The sequence below is a fragment of the Microcebus murinus genome, chromosome 12 (assembly GCF_040939455.1).
Source record: "Microcebus murinus isolate Inina chromosome 12, M.murinus_Inina_mat1.0, whole genome shotgun sequence".
In the NCBI taxonomy this organism is placed as follows: Eukaryota; Metazoa; Chordata; class Mammalia; order Primates; family Cheirogaleidae; genus Microcebus; species Microcebus murinus.
The window spans coordinates 88,815,494-88,843,473 of NC_134115.1; the positions used below are offsets into that span (position 1 = coordinate 88,815,494).

The window sequence follows — 27,980 nt, forward strand, 5'->3', positions numbered from 1 at the left end:
GAGGGGATAAACAGAATATAAACCAGAAATTGGTAGCCCTATATCAAACCAAATCAACAACAGCATTAAATGCAAATGACTGAAGAACAATTACAAGACATTGTCAGATTGGATTTTTTTTAAAGAACAGTTATAGGCTGTTTAGAAGAAACCAATTTCAATGTAAAAGTACAGATAGGTTAAAAGTAAAAGGATGAATAAAGATACAGAAAGCAGGCTGGTCATAGTGGCTCATGCCTATAATCCCAGCATTATGGGAGGCTGGGGCAGGAGGATGGCTTGAGGCCAGGCATTCGAGACCAGCCTAAGCAAGATCGACCCTGGTCTCTACAAAAACTAGAAAAATTAGCCAGGCATTGGGGCATGTGCCTGTAGTCCCAGCTACTTGGGAGGCTGAGGTGGGAGGATCTATTGAGCCTAGGAGTTTGAGGCTGCAGTGAGCTATGATGACACCCCACTGCACTACAGCCTGGGCAACAGAGCAAGATCCTGATTCAGAAAACAAACAAACAAACAAAAAAAGATACAGAAAGCAAACAATAATGATTTTTTTTTATTTTTTTATTTTGATTTTTTTTTATTTCAGTATATTATGGGGGTACAGATTTTAAGGTTTCAATAAATGCCCATTTCCCCCCTCCCCCCACAAGTCTGAGTCTCCAGCATGACCATCCCCCAGATGGTGCACATCTCACTCATTATATATGTATATACCCGCCCCCCTCCCCCTCCCCCCTGCCCAATACCCTATTACTGTAGTACCTATGTGACCACTTAGGTGCTGTTCAGTTAATACCAATTTGCTGGTGAGTATATGTGGTGCTTGTTTTTCCATTCTTGGGAAACTTCACTTAGTAGTATGGGTTCCAGCTCTAACCAGGAAAACATAAGATGTGCTATGTCACCATTGTTTCTTAGAGCTGAATAGTACTCCATGGTATACATATACCACATTTTATTAATCCATTCTTGGATTGATAGGCACTTGGGCTGTTTCCACAGCCTTGCAATTATGAATTGTGCTGCTATAAACACTTGAGTGCAGGTGTGTTTTTTGTAGAGTGTCATTGGATCTTTTGGGTAGATGCCCAGCAATGGGATTGCTGGATCAAATGGTAGATTCACTTGTATCGCTTTAAGGTATCTCCATATTGCTTTCCACAGAACAATAATTATTTTAAAAGCCAGAGTGTTTATATTAATATCGGACACAATGGTCTTCAAAACAATATTACTGGGGATAAAGAGGGACATTACAAAATAATAAAAGGATCAATTCACCAAGGAGACAAAACACCACCCTCCTGACCCTCTGCCTCCTGCCTACCCTGGTCCTTTTCCACGTGGCCCTGTGTGGTGTCTGTCTAGTTTCTAGGGATCTTCCTTCATGATAATCATTTTCATATCTATACATCTTACCATACCTGATTAAAATGAATTCTGGGTACATTTTTGGAATACCTGAATAGTACTATATTTACTAAAGAAATTGATTCATAGATTAAGATCTTCCAGCAACAACAAGAAAAACAAACAAAAACCCTCTAGGCCAGATGACTTCACTGGGAAATTCCACAAAACATTTAAGAGAGAAATAGGACCAATTCTACACAAACTCTTCCAGAAAATAGAAGAGGGGCAGCCGGGCGTGGTGGCTCATGCCTGTAATCCTAGCACTCTGGGAGGCCGAGGCAGGCAGATTGCTCGAGATCAGGAGTTCAAAACCAGCCTGAGCAAGAGCGAGACCCCATCTCTACTATAAATAGAAAGAAATTAATTGGCCAACTAATATATATATAGAAAAAAATTAGCCGGGCGTGGTGGCGTGTGCCTGTAGTCCCAGCTACTCGGGAGGCTGAGGCAGCAGGATCACTTGAGCCCAGGAGATTGAGGTCGCTGTGAGCTAGGCTGACGCCATGGCATTCACTCTAGCCTGGGCAACAAAGCGAGACTCTGTCTCAAAAAAAATAAGAAGAGGAGGTAATATCTCCCAATTCATTTATTTTATTTTATTTTTATTTTTTGAATCAAAATATCATTCCTTTTTTTAATTATTTTTTTTACTTTTTCTTTTCTCACACCACATCAACAGGATCTCCCAATTCATTTTATGAGGCTGGCATCGCCCTGATACCAAACCAAAGACATGACAAGAAAAGAAAACTACAGACCAATATTCCTAAGAAAGGCGAAAACATTCAACAAAATATTAGCAAATCAAATCTAGCAGAAAGGATAATCATCAGAGGGTTTATTGTGGAAAAGAAAGGCTGCTTCAACATTTGAGAGCCAATCAATATAATTCACCATATGAACAGACCAAACAATAAAAATCATATCATCTCAATAGGTACATAAAAAGCATTTGACAAAACTCAACATGCATTCGTGATAAAAACTCTCAGGTAACTAGGAAAACAAGGGAACTTCCTCAACTTGATAAAGGGCACACACAAAAACCTACAGCTAAGTCATACATAATAGCAAAAGAGCGAATGCCTTCCCCTCAAGATCAGAAACATTTCAAGGATCCCTGCTCTCACCACTCCTATTTGATACTGTATTGGAGGTCCTAACCAGGGCAACAGGCAAGAAAAAGAAGTCACATGTATTACAAAGGTAGAAATAAAATGTCTCTATTTACAGACGGCATGAATGTCAGTTGGCGCCACTCTCCTCTTCCTCTGCTTTGACGAAGTTTAATGTTCCAGACAGAGGCTGCTCCATCAGCCTTGGGTGAGGAGTAGCGAGGACATGTAGCAGAAGCCCAATTGACCAGCTACGTTCACGTAGCATGAAAGAGAAAAAAACTGTGTTGTTGTAAACCACAGAGATTTTAAGGTTTGTTGCTGTAGCATAACCTAGACTCTCCTTAATGATACACTTTCATTTTAAGGCGGCTTCTAGTTGGCAATATCTAAGGAAAAAGCATTTCAATGTCATCAGTCATGTATCTCCAAATCTCAGAGTGGGGTGGTTAATTTAGATGATAGTCTCATATGCTAAGCTAGTCAACAACCACAGGATGTAGATTTTTTTTAACCTCAGAAAATCTTTATTCTCTATGGGCAAAATCATTCTCATTTATTCATTTCACAAATACTGAGAGCCAACCAAATGCCAGGCATCATGCTAGGTGCTGGGAAGAGCAGTGAACAAGGTAATCGCCGTCCCTGTCCCAGCCCTGTTTTATTCTAGTGGGAAAGAGAGACAATAAACAAATAATTGCATGATGATTTAAAAGCAATGTGGTAAATGCTAAAATGATGAAGTCCAGAATATTAGTGAAACATCTAACAGTGGACCTGCCCAGTTCAGGGTCATTATCCTCTTCTGCACTCCCATTAACAAGGGACTGATCACAGTTATTCAACCAGTAAAAGAAGGGGAACCAGAACCCTACCTTCCTGCTTAGGCATTCTTTAGTCTTGGGATCAAACCTTGGAATGTAACTTATATTTGGTCCAATAACCCTGTTTTCACTATTCATACTCATTGGGATAGCCAGCTGGAATATGGATCAGTCAACATTGTCACCATTCACACATACACACACCTCAAAATAGAAGTATCACTGATATTTGGTTCAGTTGAACCCTCTCTTTTCATGAAGGTTGATGCCATTGCCATAACCTTGACTTTTTTTTGAGACCACCACTCCATCATATCCTTGACTTTTACAAGCATAGCAAAGTTAAAACACTCAACACACCCAGGCTGGGCAACAAATAGACGTGTTGGCATGGTCCTGCTTCATGACAGCACTTCAACAACAACATAGCCAACCATGTACTTTCCAATATGAGCTGAAACATTTTTTCTTTCTTTCTTTCTTTTTTTGAGACAGAGTCTAGCTTTGTTGCCCAGGCTAGAGTGAGTGCCGTGGCATCAGCCTAGCTCACAGTAACCTCAAACTCCTGGGCTCAAGCAATCCTCCTGCCTCAGCCTCCCAAGTAGCTGGGACTACAGGCATGTGCCACCATGCCTGGCTAATTTTTTCTATATATATTAGTTGGCCAATTAATTTCTTTCTATTTATAGTAGAGATGGGGTCTTGCTCTTGCTCAGGCTGGTTTCAAACTTCTGACCTCAAGCAATCCTCCTGCCTCGGCCTCCCAGAGTGCTAGGATTACAGGCGTGAGCTACCGAGCCCAGCCGAAACATTTTTTCTGAAAGTGATCATCTTCAATCTTGCAATTTTGTCATAATCTAGGAATTATTCCAATTTAGCATTATTCAATTCAAAGTAAGTTTACTAAACACCTACAATGTACCAAACTCTAGGGATACGAGAAAAACAAGTCTCTGCTCTAAAGGAACTCAGAGTCTAGGAGAGAAGTCATTAACAAATAAGAACTATGCTTTGATTATTAGCCAGGTATTCCTCATGCTTCTTTCCAAAACCCAAGGCTTTCCTAGCATACCGACATGGGGGTAGAGAAAATCATCAAGAGAAGTCATATTAGATTTTATTTATTTTCTTTTCTTGGTGCTTATCTTCCTTCAAAACTTCAAGATGGGCGTAAAATGCTCGACAACATGGTTCTCCATTAAACTCCAACTCCTGGGCATCACAGGGCTCGGGAAATATCAAACACAAGGGCAATCGTGTTAATCCAAAGATGGGCAGATGATTTGGATCTGCCACTAACAAGATGTGTGTGGAAGGCCCTCAGCCTTGTTACTTTGTGGGTGTCGAGGGGGTTGCTCATTTGTAAGAAGAGCCACATCAAAGGCTCAGGTGTATTCCAGCACCAAGACTCATTTACTTGGAAGATCTATACCTAGTATAGGTATAGATACAGTATAGACAGTTACTATACCTAGTAACTGTCATTAAGAAAAAAAAGTTAAGCATTCCAAGAAGCCCTCTTGCAATACAGTTTTGACTCAGCAGGCAAGGAAGCAATGATGGTCCTGTGGTATTTGCTACACCCCCAGCAGCCCAGAGTTGGTGAAGGAATGTGTAAGACACCACGCTGGCTTTCCAGTGGGAGCGTCCTTCCTGAGCGGTGTCACCAGGCAGCCCCAGAGAGAAGTGGCGTGGGCCCATCCTCGTGTAAACTGATTTGTCGCGCCAGAACTTGGGCCCGGGACGCCCTGCACAGGCGGGACACTGACATTTTGTGGTGCGGTCCCTTGCCCTCCATGCCTCACTCTGGTGCTCACGGTGCCATTACAAAGCGACCGTCCCAATATTCCAAACCAAAGTCCGTTTCAGGGAGGGCTGCCAAGGGTCAGGCTCTTAGTGAGCCATGACAGCTGGGGTGCCGTCTTGGGAAAGCCACGTCACTCCTCTCTGAGACTCCAAACGGCCGGCAGCCGGACACCTTGGGACCACACTCGGGCCTCAAGGACCAGTTGTCATCACATCTTCGATGGCGCTGGACCAACCCGCCTCGTGGAACGGCGGCGTGTGGACGCGGCCCTCAAAACCAGACGACTGCCTTGCGCTCTGGGCCCGCCCCTCGCGGCGGCCCCGCCCCCCACTTCCGGCCGGACTGCGGTCACGTGCCCTGACTCCGCCCCCGCAGCCGCCGCTCCTCTCTCCTCGAGCGTCCCGGCTTCCCTTCCGCCGGAAGTAGGGCGACTTTCCCTTTCCGGCTACGGGTCCCCAAGCGGAGCGGGAGGCCGGACCGGGGAGCCGAGCGGCGGCGGCGGCGGCGGAGGGGCCGGCAATGGCGGAGCTGGTGCAGGGGCAGAGCGCTCCGGTGGGCATGAAGGCCGAGGGCTTCGTGGACGCCTTGCACCGAGTCCGGCAGGTACGGGCGCGGCCGGCTGGCAGGAGTACGGGAACCCGAGGCGGGGCCGGCGGGTGGGGAAGAGGGGGTCGGGCCAGGGGGCGGGAGGCAGCCTGGGCCGACGCCTCAGCTGGGCCGGCCAGTTCCGTGGGGCTCGTGCAGCCGAGAGAAACCTGGGATGAGGCGCCAGCGAGAGGCCGGGCCCAGCCTGTCGGGCGGGTCTTCCAGGTGCCTGAAGCCGCTGGGAAAGGGTTTGCCCAGAGCGCCTGGCCCCATAGCACCCCTATGCCCGGAGCAGACCCACAGGGTAGCCCGCGTGGGGTTCTGAGGTTCGCGAGGGGAGAGGGCTAGGGAGTTCACGGTGTGGATTTGGATAGAAACACAAGGCAGCTGTTTCACGTCCAGCAGCTTGTTAAAACTTTCTGTATTTTGAGGGTGGAGTGGAAGGACGGTGAAGGCATCTTATTTTTGAGGGTGCTCTTTGGAGAGGGGAGAGAGGGAGGTGTTAAATGGGAGTGAATGGTCCCCAAGAGGTAGAAATTGCTTATGGCAGTAGTTTTCCTCTACTGGGAGTAACGTGATGTGGACTAGTTCTGATGGTGGAACTTTACCATCTGACAGTGTCGTGCATTTTGTCAGCTGGTTTTTAAGAGGTTGCAAGCTTCCCTAGAGAATGAATATGGGACCTGCCAAAAATACTCGCTGGCTTCTGGAATGGTGCTTAGAACAGAACGTGTTTTTGTATTGTGTCTAAAACATACTGACAAGTTAGCCATAACACTTAAACTTATCTGTTGAATGTCTTATGTTCATCATCCCTTCCTATGTAATTGTAAGTGAACTGATACTTTAAAAGTTGAGCTATAACTAATTACTGCTTGATTCCTAACAGAAAGCCACAGGACTCATTGTGTTAGAAGAAGGTCTCCACTTGGGCGCTTGAAGATATGGTTTTTACATCTCTTTCCAGTATTCCAGGGGAGGGACCCCTATCTGTTTCCCAGATACTGACTTTTCATGTTAATACTGATGCATCTGTAGACATACTGGATCCCAGAACTTTCCAAACCTGTGGTTCCACCTAAAATTTTATCTGATGAATTGAATTGTTACTTACTGTCTAGGTGCCAACCAGTACAGTAGTGAGTATCCATCTTACTTAGACTTCAAAGCCACCCACTGGCTGTATGGATGAACATGCCACCCAGCTCCCCTTCCACCATTCTGCTTGGTGTGTTACAGTACTCTCTACTCTACAGTACAGGGTCCTGAACCTTGTTTCTCACTGGCTACTAATACATATAATGGCTTTCACTCTGTGCTGATGTGTGACAGTCACCTTGTTGGCCTTTTGTGTACAGGAAGAATTATAGTCACTACCCTAAAGAGCTCAGATCCTCAGTTGGCAGAAGGCCTGTAGTTGAACGTAAAATGAATTTTGAACCATTGAGAAGACTTTTCACTTCTCTTGAGCCAGTAGTTGAACTCATATCCTTGGACAACCTGCTCGAGAGGGAGACCCTCTGTTAAATGCTGACCTAATGTGGATTGTTGAAGCAGTGGTGTTTACTACTGGCAGTGAAAACTTCATTGGAATTGTTCTCAGCTCTGAAATGCACCATTGACTGGAGCAGTAATAAGCCCAATGGAGACAGGGCTGTAAGTGTGTTCCTTCTGAGTGTTAACAGCTGGAGGTCCATACTATCTCCAAGGATTTGATGGCCTTTAAAAGCTAAAGAAAACACAGGTTTGTGGGTAACTTTAGGTTTATTTTATAAATTGACATTGAGCAAGAGTGGAATGTTAGAAATCTATAACACTGCATACTTATGGTAAAGCTTACCTTGAAGAATCTCATATGGGCCTCTGGATGGTGATGGTTCTAATTCTACATTTTATACACAGCATATTGCAGAGATATGATTTTTTTTTCTCCAGAAAAAAACAGTATATTTCTTTTTTTTCTTTTTTTTTTTTTTTTGAGACAGAGTCTCACTCTGTTGCCCAGGCCAGGGTGCTGCGGTATCAGCCTATCTCACAGCAACCTCAAACTCATGCCTTAAGCAATTCTGCCTCAGCCTCTTGAGTATCTTGGACTATAGGCATGCGCCACCCTAATTAGCCGGCATGCCCAGCTAATTTTTTCTGTATATTTTTAGTTGTCCAGGTAATTTCTTTCTATTTTTAGTAGAGATGGGGTCTCACTCTTTGCTCAGGCTGGTCTTGAACTCCTGATCTTGAGTGATCCTCCTGCCCAGCCTCCCAGAGTGCTAGGATTACAGGCGTGAGCCACCACACCCAGCCAACAGTATATTTCTTTACATAAATGATTGCACAGCTTCCCCTCCCCCCCCCTGCCTTATGTGTCCTCATAAACCCCAGCAACAGTCTGTAAGTCCCTCTTAAATTTGCCAGAGTGCCATAAGTTGTCTGTTTTTCTGGCACATCATAATAGAGGGAGGCCCTCTGAGTTGACCTTGCTAGGATATGAACCTGAAGTTGCTGTTAAGTCTGGTATGTGGAGTCCAGCACCTAATCCACTAAGCTTTCCTTCTGGCATCTTGAAGCCTCCTTTTATATCCTTTGGACGCTTTCCAACAAAGTGAACCAATAATCGTTGTTAGTTCACTCTGAGCATGGTATTCTTAGATTGGAAAGGGATCTCTAAAGATGTCAAATAAAATTTAAAATTTTCCCTGGCACTGTGAAGGCTAGAGAGTTAACAATGTTGGCATAACCAGGTAATTTACATCCATTCTGAAGGGTAGTAGAAATGTGATCTGATTCAGTCCCATTGATGAAGACCTAGAAGCTGGTGCATATTAAAAAAACATGTCTAGTTTTCGTAAATCATTGGCTGGTTAAAATATTTCCTCACTAGTTTAGAGAAGGCAGCATCCTAATAAATGTGGGCTGTGGACTGAAAGCCAGAGTAGGGCATCCTGTTCCATAGTCATACTCTGCACCTTCATCCTGACTGTCTAGGTTACAAGGGGACTTCACCAAGATTTGTATGAGTAGATGCAAGTCTGTTTGGTTTGGTTTGGTTTTCCCAAAGATATTTTAAAATGTCCCCCAAATTTCACTGCTGAGGGTTTAGTAGCATCTGTCATCAAGTGCAAGCAACTGTATGTTAACAGAATAGTAGAACACCACAGTCAGTGTATTACAGATTCCCAGCAGCCTTCTACAAGCTGTCAATCATCACCTCGTAGAAGCTCTCTTGTGAAACTGCTGAGGCTTTTTAAGACTTTAAGCTCCTTTTTTGATCTAGATAGACTCAGTCAATGCCTCTGCATTGTATAACTCCAGAGTATTCTATTCATATAGAACATAGTATGAATGGTGCTTCATGGAGCTGGCAGCATGGTGGCCCTACACCCAAATGAGTGAGACCAAACCTTTGTAGAATCAATAGAAAGTAACCTTTTTTTTTTTTTTTTTTTTTTTTTTAAGACATAGTCTCACTCTATCCCCCAGGCTAGAGTGCAGTGGTGTCATCATATCTTACTGCAACCTCAAACTCCTGGGCTCAAGCAATCTTCCTGCCTCAGCCTTCTGAGTAGCTGGGATTACCGGCATAAACCATCACACTCGGCTAATCTCACACTTGCTCAGGCTGGTCTTGAACTCATGCGCTCAAGCGATTCACCTTGGCCCCTCAGTGCTAGGATTACTGGCGTGAGCCACTGCACCAGGCCTGAAAGTAACCATTTAGCTGCTAAATTTTACCAGATTAGACCTGGAACGTCTTCTTTTTTTTTTTGTTTTTTTTTTTTGTTTTTTTTTTTTTGAGACAGAGTCTTACTTTGTTGTCCAGGCTAGAGTGAGTGCCGTGGCGTCAGCCTAGCTCACAGCAACCTCAAACTCCTGGGCTTGAGTGATCCTTCTGCCTCAGCCTCCCGAGTAGCTGGGACTACAGGCATGCGCCACCATGCCCGGCTAATTTTTTTATATATATATCAATTGGCCAATTAATTTCTTTCTATTTATAGTAGAGACGGGGTCTCGCTCTTGCTCAGGCTGGTTTTGAACTCCTGACCTTGAGCAATCCGCCCGCCTCGGCCTCCCAAGAGCTAGGATTACAGGCGTGAGCCACAGCTGGAACGTCTTCTTTACTAGCACTTATTTTGGAAAATATTGATTGGTGTGGGGGCCTCAGAAATTCCACAGACCTCCAGAAAATGCCTCCTAGGGCTGCTGTTTCACACTTTGAATCTGAGCAGTAGATAATTTGGGATGTGTGCTGGATACCCTGGGCTGATTTGGGGCTTAATGATTTGAGATCCTGACTTTTACACAGCAGTGTATTTCCTTTAAGAGAACACTGTACATCTACCATTAAAAAAAAATTCCTCCATTCATCGGCTTTTGGATATGGCTTGTGAGATTATGCCTTTGCTCATTTAATATATGTTTTTGACTCACGGCAAAGTCAAGTGTGCTGAATGTTGGGGAGGTCTAAGTTGTACTCCACTGAGACTATCTTGGACATGTCCAAGACATGGACACATGGGTGAACATTGCAAATCAACATTTCACAAGGGACTAAGTCCTGCTGGTACACTCATTGTAGCTTTCTGAAACATCTGAAGGAAAGCAATGTCTGCAGGAAATCCATGGGCTACTCCTGTGTCTTTGCTTTGATGGAACCCAGTAAAGTCTCCTGCAAAGCATGATTCCTTATTAAAAGGTTTTGGTGATGACACTGCACTCATTTGGGTCACCACATGGTAACGGGGAAGTGCTGAACTTCATATTTGGTATTAAAAAGTAGATAGATATACATTCCACTGTATGCCTCTAAAGCCTTTCTTGTTTTCAACTGACACTTCTTTATTTTAAAAATCTGCTAGTCTGTGTGTATAATAAAACTTTGATTTCTTCTTAGATAAAAATTTGCCTAGATCACAGTTACCAAACTAGCAGCCTGTGGGCTAGAGAAGGCTTATAGTGGGCCTGCAGGCCTGCTTCCTTTGACCTACACAGGGCCAGCACTTTCATGTAAAAGTTTTCTGTCTTCGCTAGAAAGTATCTGGCCACACTGCTCCCACGTCCTGCATGGGAACCACGTCCTAGCACCATCATCAGGAGCCAGTAGCTGCTGCCCCTTCATGTGGGGCATCACTCTGAGTTGTCTTCATTCTTGCCGCCTTGCTGCTGTTTCACATTGCCCATTGGGGTGGCTAAATGACACCTTTTTTTCTGATCCTTTCCACATTGTTAGCCCATCACCTCGGGATTTTATTTGAAATTCCTAATGGAAAGAGCTCTGGATGACCAGTTAGGAGATCTGAGTCTCATGCAAGTAGCTGCATGACCTTGGGCTAGGTTGGTCTTTCCTAGCATTTGAGCTATAGGCTGTTAATAGATCTTCCATGGAAAAGGGCTCTTGGGAAATACAGGATTAAACGAAGGTGAATTGGCTTCCGTACTGGAGATTTCTCAGAGCCTTTAATATGCTTATGTGCATTAACTCCTATAAGGGTGTAGGGTGTGTATTGTAAATACCTTAAAGTTGTATCATTCATGCCCTCTTCTCATGGAACCAAATTACATTCTGTGGATCAAGCTTCAGGAAATGCTGAGCTAGATATATATATATTTTTCTTTCTGGAAACAGAGTCTTACTCTGTCACCTATACTAGAGTGCTGCCATGGTGTCATCATAGCTCACAGCAGCCTCAAACTCCCGGATTCAAGCAATCTTCTTGCCTCAGCCTCACTTCTTGCCTCAGCCTCATGACACCTGACTAATTTTTCTATTTTTAGTAGGGACGGGGTCTCTCTTGCTCAGGCTGGTCTCAAACTCCTAAGCTTGAGTGATCCTGCCACCTTGATCTCCCAGAGTGCTAGGATTACAGGCGTGAGCCACCTTACCTGGCTGAACTAGGTAATCTTAAGAGTCCCTTCAAACTCATGAACATTCAGAGCTTCCATCTAGCTGGATCTGAAAACAATCTTGACTGTGTTATTTTGGCTCTTTTGTTTTCTCACATGTTGTATTGGATATCTATTCAAATTCCTCTCTACCTGCTTTTTTTTTTCCTATGTGGTCTTTTTATTCTGTTGCTTTTCCTTAGAATCATCCCAACTGAAAATGTTTTGGATTTGGAGCCTTATTATAAAGACACTTGGGAAGGGATAGCCAATTCTTCTTTTGGAGACACGGACTACACTTTTATTCTAATACCAGATGGTAATGAATCACTTGCAAGACGGAGTAGTGTTAATGGAAGTAGTGATGTGGTTCAGATTACTTACCATTCACTGAGGATCTGCTGAGTGTGGCTCTTGCTGGGTGGGGGGGGCCAGTGCACAAATAAGTAAGACAAGTTTGTAGCTGGTTTTATCTTATTGTGGAATTGGATCCTCACAACAACCAGGTAAGGTAGTCAGGATGAGTTTCATATTTGAAAATATTTAGCCAAAGGGAGATAAAGCAGTTTTCTCAGAACTACACAAATAGTATATGCAGTAGTTCTTAGACCCATGCTTTCGGCATTTTAAGAAGGACTTGGTTCCTTAGCAGAGATAGTTGGATAGTTTTCCATCTTAGTAAGATGCTTACAGCAGATGAACGAAGCATTTGAAGGGATGCTGGTGGAATTAAATAGAACGGAGGGGCCAGACGTAGTGGCCTGTAATCCTAGCACTCTGGGAGGCTGAGGAGGGAGGATTGCTTAAGGTTCAGGGGTTTGAGACCAGCTTGAGTCCTGACCAAAAGTAAGACCCCATCTCTACTAAAAATAGAAAAAATTAGCTGGGCATGGTGGCATGTGCCTGTAGTCCCGGGTACCCAGAAGGCTAAGGCAGGAGGACGCTTGAGCCCAGAAGTTTGAGGTTGCTGTGAGCTTGGCTGATGCCACGGCAGTCTAGCCAGGGCAACAGAGCAAGACTCTTGTCTCAAAAAAAAAAAAAAGAATGCAGGGGAAAAAGCTAATAGGCATGTTATCTTTAGGGCCCTTGGTGGGGGAAACCTCCACCTGGAATAGTATAGACAACATAGAGTAACATAGTAAACATAGAGCCTCTACTGATCATTTTAGCATTGTGCCTACAGATGGACTTTTCTATATCCTCTTAAATTTAGTAGTTGTTTAATGAGCACCTTCTATGTGCCAAGCATTTGTTATGCATTAAGTAAGTTCTTTTACTTTTTCAGAACATGGACCTTTCTGAGATTCTCGAAAATTTTGAACCTCTCCCTAGAAATGTTTAGTTTTTATGTAATTTCAAGAAGTTCATGAATTCTCTAAAGCTAAACCACAGGGCTCCCAGTTAAGGTAACTTTGACCTAGGGGGTACCTGTACCAAGATGATTGAGATGGGTCCACTCCTCAAAGAGCGCTCTATAATAGGGAGAGAGTATAACCAATAACTTCCTTAGTATGATTATACTATTTAGAGGTAGTTTATAAAGTGATTGGCAAACGCAAATATGGAAGTATTTAATTCTGCCCAAATGTGGGTGGGATGAGTTTGTCAGAGAAAGCGCCTGAGAAGAGCCGACATCTTATTCAATTGTCATAAAATTCCTTGTTTTAGTTAATGCCAGTAAATAGGGCAGGATTGGCAGGGCCCCATCGCTGATGACAACAATAGCTACCATTCATTGAGTCCATGTTGTGCTGGGTGCCAGGCAAGGATTCTTATATATGTTCTTTTATTTGATGGTCACAAAATCCCCAGGGGTAGTATCGTGAAGTGATTATTAAGAGATAGACTTTGGATTCAGACTGTATGAGTTCAAGTTCTCGTTCTGCCACTTACTGGCTTGGTGACTTTGGACAAGTTATTTTAACTTCTTTTTTTTTCCTCTTTTTTTTTTCCAAACCTTAGTTTTTTTCATCTGAGACATGGAAACATGTTAGTTGCTAGTAGTAATAGTTTAAAAAAATAATAGCTAATATTAAAATTAGGGGGTCACCTTGGGGTCAGTAGTAATGGAGGGGGACGTGAGGCTGGCTTATGGGGTGCTGGTCATGTTCTGTTTCTTGATTTGGGTGCTAGTTACATAGGCATTTTAGTATGAAAATTGAGCGAGCTATAAACCTAGGATTGATGTGCTCTTTGTGTTAGCATTACGCTTCAATAAAATGTTAAAATAGCAAACATTTCTGATTACTTACTATGTGCCCAGCATTGTTCTGGGTGCTTTACATCTGTTATCTTGTTATCCCTGTGGACATGATTCCAGGCAGACTGGCTCCAAATCCCACAGTAATGAGAGTAGTAGCTACTTTATAAGGTCACTGTCAGGCACTTAGTAAGTACGCAATAAATTTGATATACTGTCTTCTTTGTAACATATTAGGTAGTGGGATGCAGGCATTCAGGTAGCTTTGTCTATTTCTGGTTAGTATAAAGTTCTAATAAGTGAAGTTGTGAAGATAATTACAGCTTCCAATTGGGATTTATAAGGTGAACTACTTTGATTATGAAACAAACCTGTTGTCAGAATTTTAGTCTCAAAAATGTGCAGTGGGAATAATTAATTGCCATGTTTCCTAACTTTAGTGATTTGTGTACCACTTTTATGATTTTTGCCCTATCGTTGAACCCTCAGTATACTATTTGCTTAATATTCTTAAATTTAGATTTATTTAAAGTATCTTTTAAAGTGAAACTAAATCCCTATCATAAATGTAAAACTTTGCCATGCATAGAAGGTAACTGTAAGGACAGTATATGTATAAGTTTGAAAACATTCAACCTCCCAAAACAAAACATACCTCCCCAAATCGCCTTGTGTCTTCCTCTTTGAGAATACCAGTTTAATCTTCCCCTGCATTTTACAGGTGAAGATAGCAAGGAGCAAGGCTCTTGAAGGCCTTACCCAAGGTCATACACTGAAAGAGCTGGCTGGAAAACTGGGACTCTTGAGGGATTCCTGGTCCAGTGCTCCCCTCCCCCAAGTTTCCACTAACCACTGGCAGTGGCTAATTGTCTATGACGTTACTTTATTTTTCATCTATCACTACACTTAAAATAGCTCAGGTAGTAAGATAACCCATTTACCTCCCCTCAGAAAGGGGGAAAATGACTCCTGTGGTAGAAAATCAGTAGCTGAGTCCCCTCAAGGTCATACTTGCAGATAAGGACTAGAGTGGCCTTGGTTTTGTTGGAATATCCTGGCTCTTATCTCCTGGCCTACACCATTATGAACTGAGGGCTGTACCTCACTTCCCTTAAGTAGCTACTGTTTAAAATGATCAATTATGATGTGAAGAATTGCTTGAGCTCTGTGCACTGGAAGTCATTAGGTTTTAAGTCCTTGAGAATTAAAATATGTATTACATGGAAGAAAGGGAATTAGCCAAGTGGTCAGGAGCATGGACTGTATTATCAGGGAGGCCTAGCTGCCTCTTGTAAGGTGGGTGACTGTGGGCAGGTCACTCAGCTTCTTTGGGCCCCAGTTTTTCTTGTCCTAAAATGGAAATAATGATACCAGCCTCATAGAGAGTTATTGTGAGGAATAAATGAAATAGCATATATTTAAAGTGTTCTTAGAACACCTCACACATAGTAAGCACTCTTTTTTTTTTTTTTTTTTTTTTGGAGACAGAGTCTCACTCTGTTGCCTGGCTAGAGTGCCGTGGCATCAGCCTAGCTCACAGCAACCCCAAACTCCTGGGCTAAAGCAATCCTCCTGCCTCAGCCTCCTGAGTAGTTGAGACTATAGGCATGTACCACCATGCCCGGCTAATTTTTTATATATATTTTTAGTTGTCCAATTAATTTCTTTCTGTTTTTAGTAGAAGCAGGGTCTCACTGTTGCTCAGGCTGGTTTCAAACTCCTGATCTTGAGCAGTCCTCCTGCCTTGGCCTCCCAGAGTGCTAGGATTACAGGCGTGAACCACCAGGCCTGGCCTCATTTTTAATTCTTACTGTTCTATTAGATACTTAAAATCATTTCTTAGAACAAGGTTATGTGTGTGTATAAAAGAATACATTTTTTTTACAGTATATTATAGTATAATGTACAATGTATATAAATGTAAATTATAATTTTGTATTACAGTGTTGAACTCATGTCTAACATTTGCTTAGCCAGGATTTAAAATGCAGTCTACTGACTTCAAAGCTCTGCCTCTTAACTATTCTTACACTGCTTCTCCTTTAGTGGAAACTTCCCAAATTATAGATACCTGAAGCAAGCATGGATTGAGAACAAATCCAAAGCTTCAGTCATTTGAGAAGGATGCTTGTTGATTTAATCAAAATGAGAATAGCCAACTGTTATAATACTTTTAGCATGTCAACTTTGGGGAAAAAAATTACATTCCAGCCACATATGAAATTATTATGTAAATTATAAGGAAGGCCAGGGACTCAGGAATGCATTTTAGCTACTTTAGAAGGAAGGGAAAAGATCTGTAAGCCAAGAGGCATCATCAAAAGGGCATGGGCACAGTGTCACGTGTCTGGTGTGTAGAGCTGTGTTTTGGGTTCTGTCTTTGAAGTGACTCCATGCACGTGCTGCTGGGGGACTCCTGAGAATCACAGTCCTCTCTACCCCTGTCTTCTGTGTTTTGGACTCATCTTCACTATTGGCTGGCAATGTTTTGGGCCATCTTTAAAAAACAACAGGGTCAATAATCGTGAGAGTCCCCACGCTGGGCATTTACTGCTCAGTTCATCGTGGCAGATGAAAGGATCCTTGTGAAGTTTGTGCTGCTGTGGTGTTCTCACCTTTTAAATCCACCTGTTCATCAGCTGAGTCCTTAAAGGTGGCTTTTGCATCTTTAGTAAGTAGCTAACCTCTACAAGCTTATCCAGAACAAATATGGAAAGTGAGATTTCAAGTTGGTGGTAGAATGTGCCAGGTAAGATTTATATGGCCCTTTATTCTAGAGCAGTCGACCCCTTGCCTTGAGACTTGGATATAGGAGGTAGGGTTCCTGTGAGCATTCTGTCTTTTTTTGTTTGTTTGTTTATCTTTATTTTTGTTACATTCTAGATTATGTTATGTATTTATTTATTTTTGAGACAGTCTTACTTTGTTGCCCAGGCTAGAGTGAGCGCCATGGCTGTCAGCCTAGCTCACAGCAACCTCAAACTCCTGGGCTCAAGCAATCCTGCTGCCTCAGCCTCCCAAGTAGCTGGGACTACAGGCATCCGCCACCATGCCCGGCTAATTTTTTCTGTATATATTAGTTGGCCCATTCATTTCTTTCTATTTATAGTAGAGATGGGGGTCTCACTCTTGCTCAAGCTGGTTTTGAACTCCTGACCCTCAGCCTCCCAGAGTGCTAGGATTACAGGAGTGAGCCACCACACCCGGCCTAAAAAAATGTTTTAAAACAAATACTCATCCAGGCTACCATCATCTGTAGCCTAGGCAGGGCTCAGCAAATTTTTTATTTAAAGGTCTGTATAGTAAATGTTCTCTGTAGGCTTTGCGCACTGCATGGTCTCTGTGCAGATCCTCAGCTGCACTGTTGTTGTGTATAAGCAGCCACAGACAATACGTAAACAATTGAGTATGGTACTGTTCTAACAAAACGTGAATTACAAAGGCTGGTGGTTCACCAGCCTTAGTTTGCTTATCCCTGGCCCAGACTATGGTAGTATCTCCTAAATGGTCTTCTACTCTTGTTTCCTAGCAGTCAAGGTGTCTTTTAAAAACAAGTCATTATGTTGCTGCCCTGATTAAGACTTACAGTAGCTTCCTATCAGCTTCCTATAAAATTCAAGCCCCTTATCATGACCTGAAAGGCCCTGTGTGAACTGCCTGTACTTCTTGGAACACATCTAGTTCCCTCCACGCTGGCACCCGTTGACTTCTCCTAGGCTCATACCTACCAAGCTTGCTCCTGCCTCAGGGCCTTGGTACAAGCTGTTTCCTCTACATAGAATATTCTGCCTCAGATTTTCATGTAGCTAGCTCCTCCTCATCATTTAGGTCTCAGATCAGATGTTACCTCCTCACAGCGGCCTTCCCATCATCCTGTTTAAAGCCGTTTTCCTAAGCACTCTGAGTTATTATCTTCTCTTTACTATCATAATACACATCACCAGCTGAAATGATCAGTTTATTGATTATCTGGTTTACCTCGTAACTCTGCCCCGGCTGCTGACTCCAGGAGAGCGGGGACCTCCTCAGTGCCTGGAACAGAGCCCGTCACACAGCAGGTACATTTTTTGTTGTTGTTACAGAGTCTCACTCTGTTGCCCTGGGTAGAGTGCCGTGGCATTATCACAGCTCACTGCAACCTCAAACTCCTGGGCTCGAGTGATCCTTCTGCCTCAGCCTCCTGAGTAGCTGGGACTACAGGCACGTACCATCACGCCCGCTAAATTTTTTTTTTCTATTTTTGGTAGAGACTGATTTTTTTCTATTTTTGGTAGGGGTGGGTCTCACTCTTGCTCAGACTGGTCTTAAACTCCAGACCTCAAGGGATCCTCCTGCCTTGGCCTCCCAGAGTGCTAGGATTACAGGTGGGAGCCACCATGCCCCAGGCCACACAGTAGGTGCTTAACATTTGTTGAGTGAATTGCCTTGTTTTACAACCCTGGTATTTGTGAAGTGCTTTCTAGTATTCAAAGCTTCTCTGCCTTCAGGATATCTTATCTTTTCAAGAACTATGAAACAAATGGTATTATACCCTGGGGATCTTATGCAGAGAGGAGAGAGACTTGCCCAATTTCACAAAACTAATAAATACTAGAATGCCTGACATTTAAATCCTACATTTGGTTTACAGTATCATGGTTGTGTTTGATTTTGGTTTGTTTCAGGTAATTTATCTTTGTTGGTCCCAGGTCTTAGAGTTTTAGGCATCTTTAGACTACTGTGTTTCCCCGAAAATAAGACCTACCCTTAAAATAAGCCCTAGCAGGATTTCTAAGCATGTGCGCAATATGAGCCCTACCCCAGAAATAAGACCTAGTGATGGGCGTGGCTATGCAGTGTATCTGCACAACCCATGCATTTCGTCCGGAGTGGTAAAGAAGACGAGCAGCCCTTCTCATCTGCCCCATTGTGACAGCTACTATCCCAGAGGTGACCAGAAAGGTGCGGGCAGCCCCACCGACCAGGTTGGCTCCCCCTGTCAGGTCCCAGCCATCCTGTGCATTCTGCAGGCTGAGGCTTTGAGGGGAAAATAACACATGCCCAGAAAATAAGCCCTAGGGCGTCTTCTTGAGGAAAATAAATATAAGACCCTGCTTATTTTTGGGAAAATGCAGTAGCTCAGAACTACCGCTTAAGACTTTGCTCTGGGAGACCCCTAGCTCAAGGCTTCTTGGGTGTGGCTCTCCGGGCCATGGTCACACACACTCAGAATAAACCTCTTTAAATTATAAAAAAGGAAAAGGCTTTGCTCTGGAGGATAGCTGTGCTCCCTGCCCCTCGATGCAGCCCTGTTCTTAAACTAAGGGACTAATCTCAGGAGCAGTTGCTGTAAATATTCCTTTGGCTAAATGAAAGAAATGATTTATTATGAAGATCACATTTAATTTCCTGCTGAGAACAAAGTAGATAAGTAAGAAGTTCTGCATGCCGTTTGTTTCTGGGGAAAAAATTTAATAGCTATGTTCTGTTCTTTCACTGATAATAATAATAAAAAAAAGTTGAAATAGCTCTCAGAGATTACCTCCCTTTCTCCGGTACAGGAACCCTTCTGAAACTGTTTGGACGCTTCCAGTGAACAGAAGGAGCTTATTGTTTTATATCCCTGTAGCTCATATCGTCAGTTTATATACAAAGTTTATAGGATGGGTACAGTTCTGAAGAGTTGTCAAATTTGAGCAGACAAGGCCTTTTAAATATTCTTGGGGGAATTTGTTGCATAAGGGAACCCTGTGAGAAAGCCTTTTGAACAAAATTCTTCATATGGTTGGCCTGCTTTTTTTTTTTTTTCTTAAGAAGCAACATACCTATATATGTTGGCAAGAACACTAGTTTGCTTGCAGAAGACACATATTTGGAAGTATTTGATTTCCAAAGACACGTTATTATTAAGAGCAAAAGAAAACTCAACAGTGAAAACTGTTTGTCTTATCATGACACTGCCCTGCGTGATCTAGATTGGGGAGAAATGGGATAACAGCCCTTTGAAGAGGACTCTTGTCTTTCTCCCTCCGATAGAGCTGTGGTCCGTTTCTGAGTATTTAAATCTGATTTTCTCTGTAGATTGCTGCTAAAATTGATTCAATTCCTCACTTGAATAATTCCACACCTCTAGTGGACCCCTCTGTGTATGGATACGGAGTACAGAAACGGCCCTTGGATGATGGAGGTAAGTTGCTGTAAATACCTTTGCCTTTCAGATAGTAGTGAACCTGCCAGTTAGGTTTGAATCTGTCAGCCATTTCCTTAACGGCTCTTACAAATGTCACTCTGTTAAGAGGAATGGTTGAGGGGAAGTATTTAGGGTGATTTTTCTCAGCAGTTCTTAGGCATTTGAGTTCCTATTTGCCTTGATAATGTAGGAATCTTTTCAGCTGGGCTCTAAGGTAAAGACTTGGCCCCTGAGCATCAGCTTGGAAGTAATTGGACCTATTTGAAAATTTGGTTTCATTTAGTCCTCCGCTTTTCCAGTGCACATATGGGAATTGAAGTTTCCACTTTTCTCCAAAGAAAAGCTAGGATTTGGTGTATGGCTCTCAGGAAGCTGTGGCTACATCTTGACCTTAAAGAATTAGAAGAAGGATGGTGACCTTCTACAATCTATGTGCCAGGTTTTTCACCATTCCCGTTTGTGACAAACTCTTTCTAGAAACATCCATTTTTCATTCATTCATTTATTGTTTTGTTGGTTTGTTTGTACACACTCCTCCATTCCCAAAAGAACTCGAGACCCCTTAAAAGTGCCCAATCACCACCACTTTGGGAAAGAGTATCTATCAGATGTATTTCTGCAGAGAGCTCAGACTTCCTTTATCATATTTTGTGTCCTACAAATCACTATAATAGGGATAGTGAAATACACTAGATTGCACGTGAATTTACATGTGGTTGGGTAGGTCAGTGTCTTCTCTGCTGTTCTTTCTGTGGATCTGTATAGGCACCCAATCGTGTGTGTATGTATTTCTGTGATGTATTATTAAGTGAAAAAATCAAGATATAGAACAGTATGTATTATATAATCTTTTCCAAGAAAGTGCATGTTTTTACGTACATAGAAAAATAGGCCGGGCGTGCTGGCTCATGCCTGTAATCCTAGCACTCTGGGAGGCCGAGGCGGACAGATTGCTTGAGGTCAGGAGTTTGAAACCAGCCTGAGTGAGGCCCCGTCTCTACTAAAAATAGAAAGAAATTAATTGGCCAACTAAAAATATATACAGAAAAAATTGGCTGAGCATGGTAGCACATGCCTGTAGTCCCAGCTACTTGGGAGGCTGAGGCAGGAAGATCGCTTGAGCCCAGGAGATTGAGGTTGCTGTGAGCTACGCTGATGCCATGGCACTCACTCTAGCCTGGGCAACAGAGTGAAATTCTGCCTCAGAAAAAGAAAATTGAGGCCAGGCTTGGTGGCTCCCGCCTATAATCCCAGCACTTTGGAAGGCCAAAGTAGGAGAATTGCTTGAGGCCAGGAGTTAGAGACCAGTCTGGGCAACATAGCAAGACCCTATTTTTATAAAAAAGTTTTTTTATATTAACCAGGCATGGTGGCACACACCTGTAGTCAGGAGGTAGAAGTTGCAGTGAGCTATCATTGTGCCACTGTACTCCAGTCTGGGCAACAGAGAGTGACCCTGTCTCTAAAAAATAAATAACTAAGAAAGAAAGAAAAAGAAAATTGGATATGACAATGATTTCTTGGTCTCTAGGAATTCTAAAAGAGATGGCCATTGTTTTTAAATGTGGGAGTATTTTTGGAATAACTATTTAGACTCACACTGTGATGATTTTAAGGGGACAACATTCATTTGAGTAAAAATTTTTGTCTATTTTAAAAACTGTTCGTGATCATGAAACACAGAAAATATACCCAGGGCCATTGGAACTGAGATAACTATTTAAACTGCTACTCTAACGTGGCATCCTGCAATCTTTATATTTGGTGTTAGTGATTTCTTAGACTAAATATGACTGATTACGTTATCTGCATTTTTGCCTTCGTGAAAAAGCTGTGATGCAAAGTGACCTTTTACCTTTTCAAGACAATTGTGCTTTAGTTCTTCCTATGGGACATCCATTGTAAAAATAGAACTAAGTTGTCTGGTTATGTGCACATGTCTCGTTAATGGACAGTGTCTCTATGGTCCAGTGTTTCCAGAAATCGAGATCAATACATTTCACAACTCCTTCAGCCTTTCACAACAATTTCACAATTCAGCCTTGGTTTTTTCACCTGCTGAATGGAGTTCAAGTGTTAAAACTTGTGTACACAGTGAACAAGTTGTCCCCTGTGTCTTTTGCATAAGGAACACCTAAATATTTGCAAATGAAACCATTTGGCATTTTGCAGACATTTTTCTCGAATCAATCCTTTGCATACCCATTTGCAAGAAATCAGTATTTTTTTTTTCCAGTTATACCTAGTTCTGGAGGAGAAATTAGTATTGCTAAAAAGATTATTAGTTTTGATAAAGAGAACTAGGGCAGGCCGGGCGTGATGGCTCACGCCTGTAATCCTAGCACTCTGGGAGGCTGAGGCAGGAGGATTGTTCAAGGTCAGGAGTTCGAAACCAGCCTGAGCAACAGTGAGACCCTGTCTCTACTAAAAATAGAAAGAAATTAATTGGCCAACTAAAATTATACATAGAAAAAATTAGCCGGGCATGGTGGCACATGCCTGTAGTCCCAGCTACTCGGGAGGCTGAAGCAGAAGGATCGCTTGAGCCCAAGAGTTGGAGGTTGCTGTGAGCTAGGCTGATGCCACGGCATTCTAGCCCAGGCAATAGAGTGAGACTCTGTCTCAAAAATAAAAAATGAATTTCTAGTCTTATTTTTTATTATTTATTTTTAAAAATTTAAAAAAAGAGAAAACTAAGCCACAGGTGGATGTAGCTGACTCTACCAAGATCACCCAGTAAGTTCAGAATCTCATTTAAAACCCTAGTTCATTATTGTATATTTTCACTTCTTTTTTTGATAACCATAATATTTTGCATGTCTACCTTTTGGGGACTAAGTCTTTATAGACAGAAAATGAACATGTTTTCTCTTTTTCCTCCTCAATATTAAGCATTCTTATAACAGGAAAGAACCTTTCTGGCTCATGCCAGATCTCTTGTCATCCCGGGATGCCTTTTCTTATGTTTCAACAGACTGTATTTGAAGAATAAGACATTTGCCTCAGGTTTTTCACATTTTGCATTAGAGTTTAATAAAATTAATCCTCTCTTCTGTTGGGCGCTGTTTAAATAACAGAATTACATAAATTGCTTTTTTCTCCAAGCTGGTCTTCAGGTGTAGAATTTAAGGATTGCATTGAGCTCAGTGAGAACCCTGGGTATTTGGGGCCTGCCATGGGCCCTTGTCAGTTATCTTCTGATGAGGGTGAGGTCATTGGGCCAGTTCTAGTCTCCAAAGAGAATAAATATATGAATAAACAGATTCTGTTAAGGAGAGTGATGTTTCATGTTTACTTAGCCTTTGAAGATTCACAGTCTTGCTGTTGGTGCAATAAAAGATTAGAAAAGCAGAGGCAGAACAAGAAGCAGGAATTCTGGCTTTTTTTCTTAGCAATAAAGATTACCAAAGGCTTTGCAGTTGTTTGTTTGTTTATTTGGTTTGCCTTAGGTGTTTTTTTGTCAGAAGCTCACTGGAACACTTCTTTAGCAATATGAACTTTCTAACTTTCCTGTGAAGCAGGGTTCTTTAACCTTTAGGGAGTTAGATTTCAGTCCTCTAGAAATTTTCGGAGGTGTTAATTCAGGTCGATTTAAAGATACTTGAACTCTTAAGTTAACTAGAAATAGCACTAACATAGGATTTATTCAGGGCCGGGCGTGGTGGCTTACGCCTGTCATCCTAGCACTCTGGGAGGCTGAGGCGGGAGGATTGCTCAAGGTCAGGAGTTCGAAACCAGCCTGAGCAAGAGCAAGACCCTGTCTCTACTATAAATAGAAAGAAATTAATTGGCCAACTAAAAATATATTGAAAAAATTAGCCAGACATGATGACACATGCCTGTTGTCCCAGCTACTCAGGAGGCTGAGGCAGGAGGATTGCTTGAGCCCAGGAGTTTGAGGTTGCTGTGAGCTAGGCTGATGCCATGGCACTCACTCTAGCCTGGGCAACAAAGTGAGACTCTTACTCAAAAAAAAAAAAAAAAAATTTATTCAGGACATTGAGATTTGCAAACATTGGAGGATTTAAGAATGTAGTTAGGCAGGCTGGTCTGAAGGCAGAGACTTATCTCAATTGATCACAGTTGGTTACAGATCAAACTCTGTTCTACTCTTCTTACTGCTTGCACTTGACTAGTCTCTTTTTTAATTGATAACTAATAATTGTACATATTCATGGGGTACATAGATGTTTTAGTGCATATAATGTTTAGTGATCAGATCAGGGTAATTAGTACCTCCATCATCTCAAACATTACCTTTTCTTTGTGTTGGGAACATTCAGTATTCTCCTTCTACTATTTGAAACTACATGTTACTGTTCATTGTAGTAATCCCACAGTGCTATATAACACTAGAACTGATTCCTCCTATCTAGCTATAATTTTTTAGTTTAACAAATCTTTCCTTATCCCTCCCTTCCCCCTGCCTATCCCATCATCTAGTATCCTCTGGTCTAGTTTTTATTTCTATGAGGTCAATTTTTTTTCACTTCCACGTGAGTGAAAATGTGGTGTTTAACTTTATGTTCCTGGCTTATTTCATTTAACATAATGTCCTCCAGTTGCATCCTAAATGACAGGATTTCACTCTTTTTTATGGCTGAATAGTATTCCATTGTTAATATATACCACATTTTCTATATCCATGCATCTGTTGGACACCAAGGTTGATTCTATATCACTATTCTGAATAGTGCTGCAATAAACATGGGGGTACAGGCTGGGCGCAGTGGCTCATGCCTGTAATCCTAGCACTCTGGGAGGCCGAGGCGGGCGGATTGCTTGAGGTCAGGAGTTCGAAACCAGCCTGAGCAAGAGCGAGACCCCGTCTCTATTAAAAATAGAAGTAATTAATTGGTCAACTAAAAATATATAGAAAAAAATTAGCCAGGCATGGTGGCACATTTCTGTAGTCCCAGCTACTCGGAAGGCTGAGGCAGAAGGATTGCTTGAGCCCAGGAGTTGGAGGTTGCCGTGAGCTAGGCTGATGCCACGGCACTCTAGCCAGGGCAACAGAGTGAGACTGTGTCTCAAAACAAAAAACAAAAAAACATAGGGGTACAAATGTCTCTTCAATACAGTGATTTCCTTATCTTTGGATAAATTCTCAGTAGTGGGATTGCTGGATCACATGATAGTTCTATTTGTAGTTTTTTCTCTTTTTTTTTTCAATGCTATTCCATTCAGACGGATATTTGTAGTTGTTTGAGGAACCCCTCCATACTTTTCTCCATAATCTTAAGAAAAAAAATATACTAGACAGTGGAACAAGGGAAAAGGTTTGTTCCTGTTTTAGAAACGGATTTGGGTTAGTTGTGTTTCAGGCAGTGGTAATTTGGAGCTGCCTATCAGATTGCTGGTTTATGAGCCCGCTTAAAACCCCGCAGAACTTGGAGCTCTATTTCAAAGCTTGCCTGGGTGCTCCTCCCTCGGAAGAGCAGTCATTCCACTGTGCCCCAGCTTCAGGCCCGGTCACTCTCACCTTTAGCATCTTCAGTCTTGACACCTACTTGTTCTGACAGTCTTTGAGGTGCACCCTTGGTACCCCACCAATTCAGGAACCCCTCCTGTCCATTTTAGTCTCAGTTGTGTAAAATACTCTCCAGTACTGTCCTCACTGCAGCTAAAGCCTCTTCCTAGAGGCCGTCCAGCCAGTTCCATTCCTCTTCTCCAAGACCAAAGGCAGTGGCCGGTAACTGCAGTGCAGATCTTGCTAACCTGGCCTGCCCTTCCAGGCTCATCCATATTCTGCACTCTCTGCAACAGCCTTATCATCTGTCTCTTCTCATTTTTTCTGAACCTCTCTCCACCCACCTCTTTACCTGGCCAGCTCATGTTCAGCCTGCTTCCTCCTAGAAACTTGTCCCCATCCTCATCTTTTGGCTTTCTTCAGTGCCTAGCTACCTGATTTCTTTCCCCCTTTTGTCCTTCCTTCCTTCTGCTTCTCCTCCTCCTCCCTTTTTCCCACAACTGCCTCGCCAGTGATTAAGTCACATTCTGCTCTGAACTACCAAAGCAGTTCATTTGTCCCCTCATCTCAGAGCACATAGTATACTCCTTCATTCTGTGGTTACTGGGGTGTGTCCTGCACCTCTCTTGCTGGAATCTACGTGCCGTGGTCATAGAGACTGTCTTCCTTTCCCTATAGATGTTACATCATGAATGAGTAAACTCTGCATGCTCAAGTTCTCTCTTCTCTGCTATGATTGGGATTTTAAAATTTTTTTGAAAAATAAGCTTTAGGCCGAGTGTGATGGCTCACACCTGTAATCCTAGCACTCTGGGAGGCCGAGGCAGGTGGATTGCTCAAGGTCAGGAGTTCAAGACTAGCCCGAGCAAGAGTGAGACCCCGTCTCTACTAAAAATAGAAAGAAATTAATTGGCCAACTAAATATATACATAGAAAAAATTAGCCGGGCATGGTGGCACATGCCCGTAGTCCTAGCTACTTGGAAGGCTGAGGCAGGAGGATCGCTCAAGCCCAGGAGTTTGAGGTTGCTGTGAGCTAGGCTGACGCCACAGCACTCTAGCCGGGGCAACAGAGTGAGACACTGTCTCCAAAAGAAAAAGAAAGAAAGAAAAGTAAGCTCCACATTTAAGAGAATGATAATAACTAATGGTTTAGAAATACAAATTTAAATTTCATCCAAATCAGAGATTGGCAAGCTTTTTTTTAAAGGACCAGATAGTAAATATTTTAGGCTTGTAGGCCTTATGTCCTACCTCCCCAGCTGTGTCGTTGCAGTGCAAAAGCAGCCATAGAGGATATGTGAGGAGCATGGCTGTGTTCCAGTAGGATGTTATTTACAAAACAGGCAGCTGGCCCTTGGGCATAGTTTGCCAGTCCCTGTCTAAAATCAACCTCATCATCAAATGATTAACTCTTAACTTTCTTTTTTCTTTTTTGAGACAGAGTCTCACTCTGTTGCCCGGGCTAGAGTGCCATAGCATCAGCCTAGCTCATAGCAACCTCAAACTCCTGGGCTCGAGTGATCCTTCTGCCTCAGCCTCCTGAGTAGTTGGGACTACAGGCATGTGCCACTATGCCCGGCTAATTTTTTTCTATGTATATTTTTAGTTGGCCAATTTCTTTCTATTTTTAGTAGAGACAGGGTCTCGCTTTTGCTCAGGGTGATCTCGAACTCCTGAGCTCAAACGACCCACCTCAGCCTCCCAGAGTGCTAGGATTACAGGCATGAGCCACAGTGCCCGGTCTCTAACACTTTCTTGATCTTTAGCTGGGGAATTGTACAGGGAGTATCCCTCCCTCAGTTTCCTTAAACAGACCTCTCCGTCTCGGGTTCTACTATCTAACTGCCTTGACTGCCTGAGACAAATGGTTTCTCGTGCTTCACCAAAGCCTCTAACAGATGGAGAACTCAGTTCTCATCTTTCCCTTTGTGTCTCTGCTGGCCAAGGAGTGTGGCCTCTCCACTTTTCTTCCCTGGAAGAGTTTTAGTGGGTCATGTCCCTTTGAACTTTTTTAGTTGAACCAAACATGCCCTGCTCTCCCTGCCCTCTATGTAAAGGGCAGCACCAAAACTAGAACTTTGGGTGAATAAAGCCCTGTTCTCACCATGAGGAGAGGGGGGAGAAGGCCATGCAAATGACTTTGAAAATATGCCTGCCTTTTCTACCAAAGCCTAGTCTTTGATATTTATATAGCACAGCACCTTTTTATATAGTGCTTTCTAATTTTATTCTGATAATACAGTAGTACCCCCTTATCCATGGTTTGCTTTCAGCATTTTAAGTTACCCATGGTCAACTACTGTCTAAAAACATTAAATGGAAAATCCCAGAATAAACAATTCATAATATTTAAATTGCATGCTATTCTGAGTAGCATGATGAAATCTCATGCTATTCCACCTGGGACTTGAGCCATCTCTTTGTCCAGTGTATCCACTCTGTATGTGCTACCCACCTGCTACTGTATAGGAAAAAAAAAAACAGTACATTTAGGGTTTAGTACCATCCATAGTTTTAG

General features: G+C 42.7%; 1 protein-coding gene across 7 annotated transcripts in view; it reads left to right on the forward strand.

Moving 5' to 3' along the window:
- Positions 1-5,581: 5,581 nt before the first annotated feature.
- Positions 5,582-27,980, forward strand: part of FUBP3 (far upstream element binding protein 3) — a 55,681-nt gene continuing 33,282 nt past the window's right edge. For 6 of the 7 annotated variants that reach the window (XM_012754516.3, XM_012754519.3, XM_076009125.1 and 3 more), the window contains exons 1-2: positions 5,582-5,762; positions 19,882-19,987. In XM_012754516.3, the coding sequence (XP_012609970.1) occupies positions 5,679-5,762; positions 19,882-19,987 (190 nt within the window). In that variant the 5' untranslated portion in view covers positions 5,582-5,678. The remainder of the gene's footprint in view (positions 5,763-19,881; positions 19,988-27,980) is intronic. The other variant, XM_076009128.1, reaches the window with a different exon arrangement.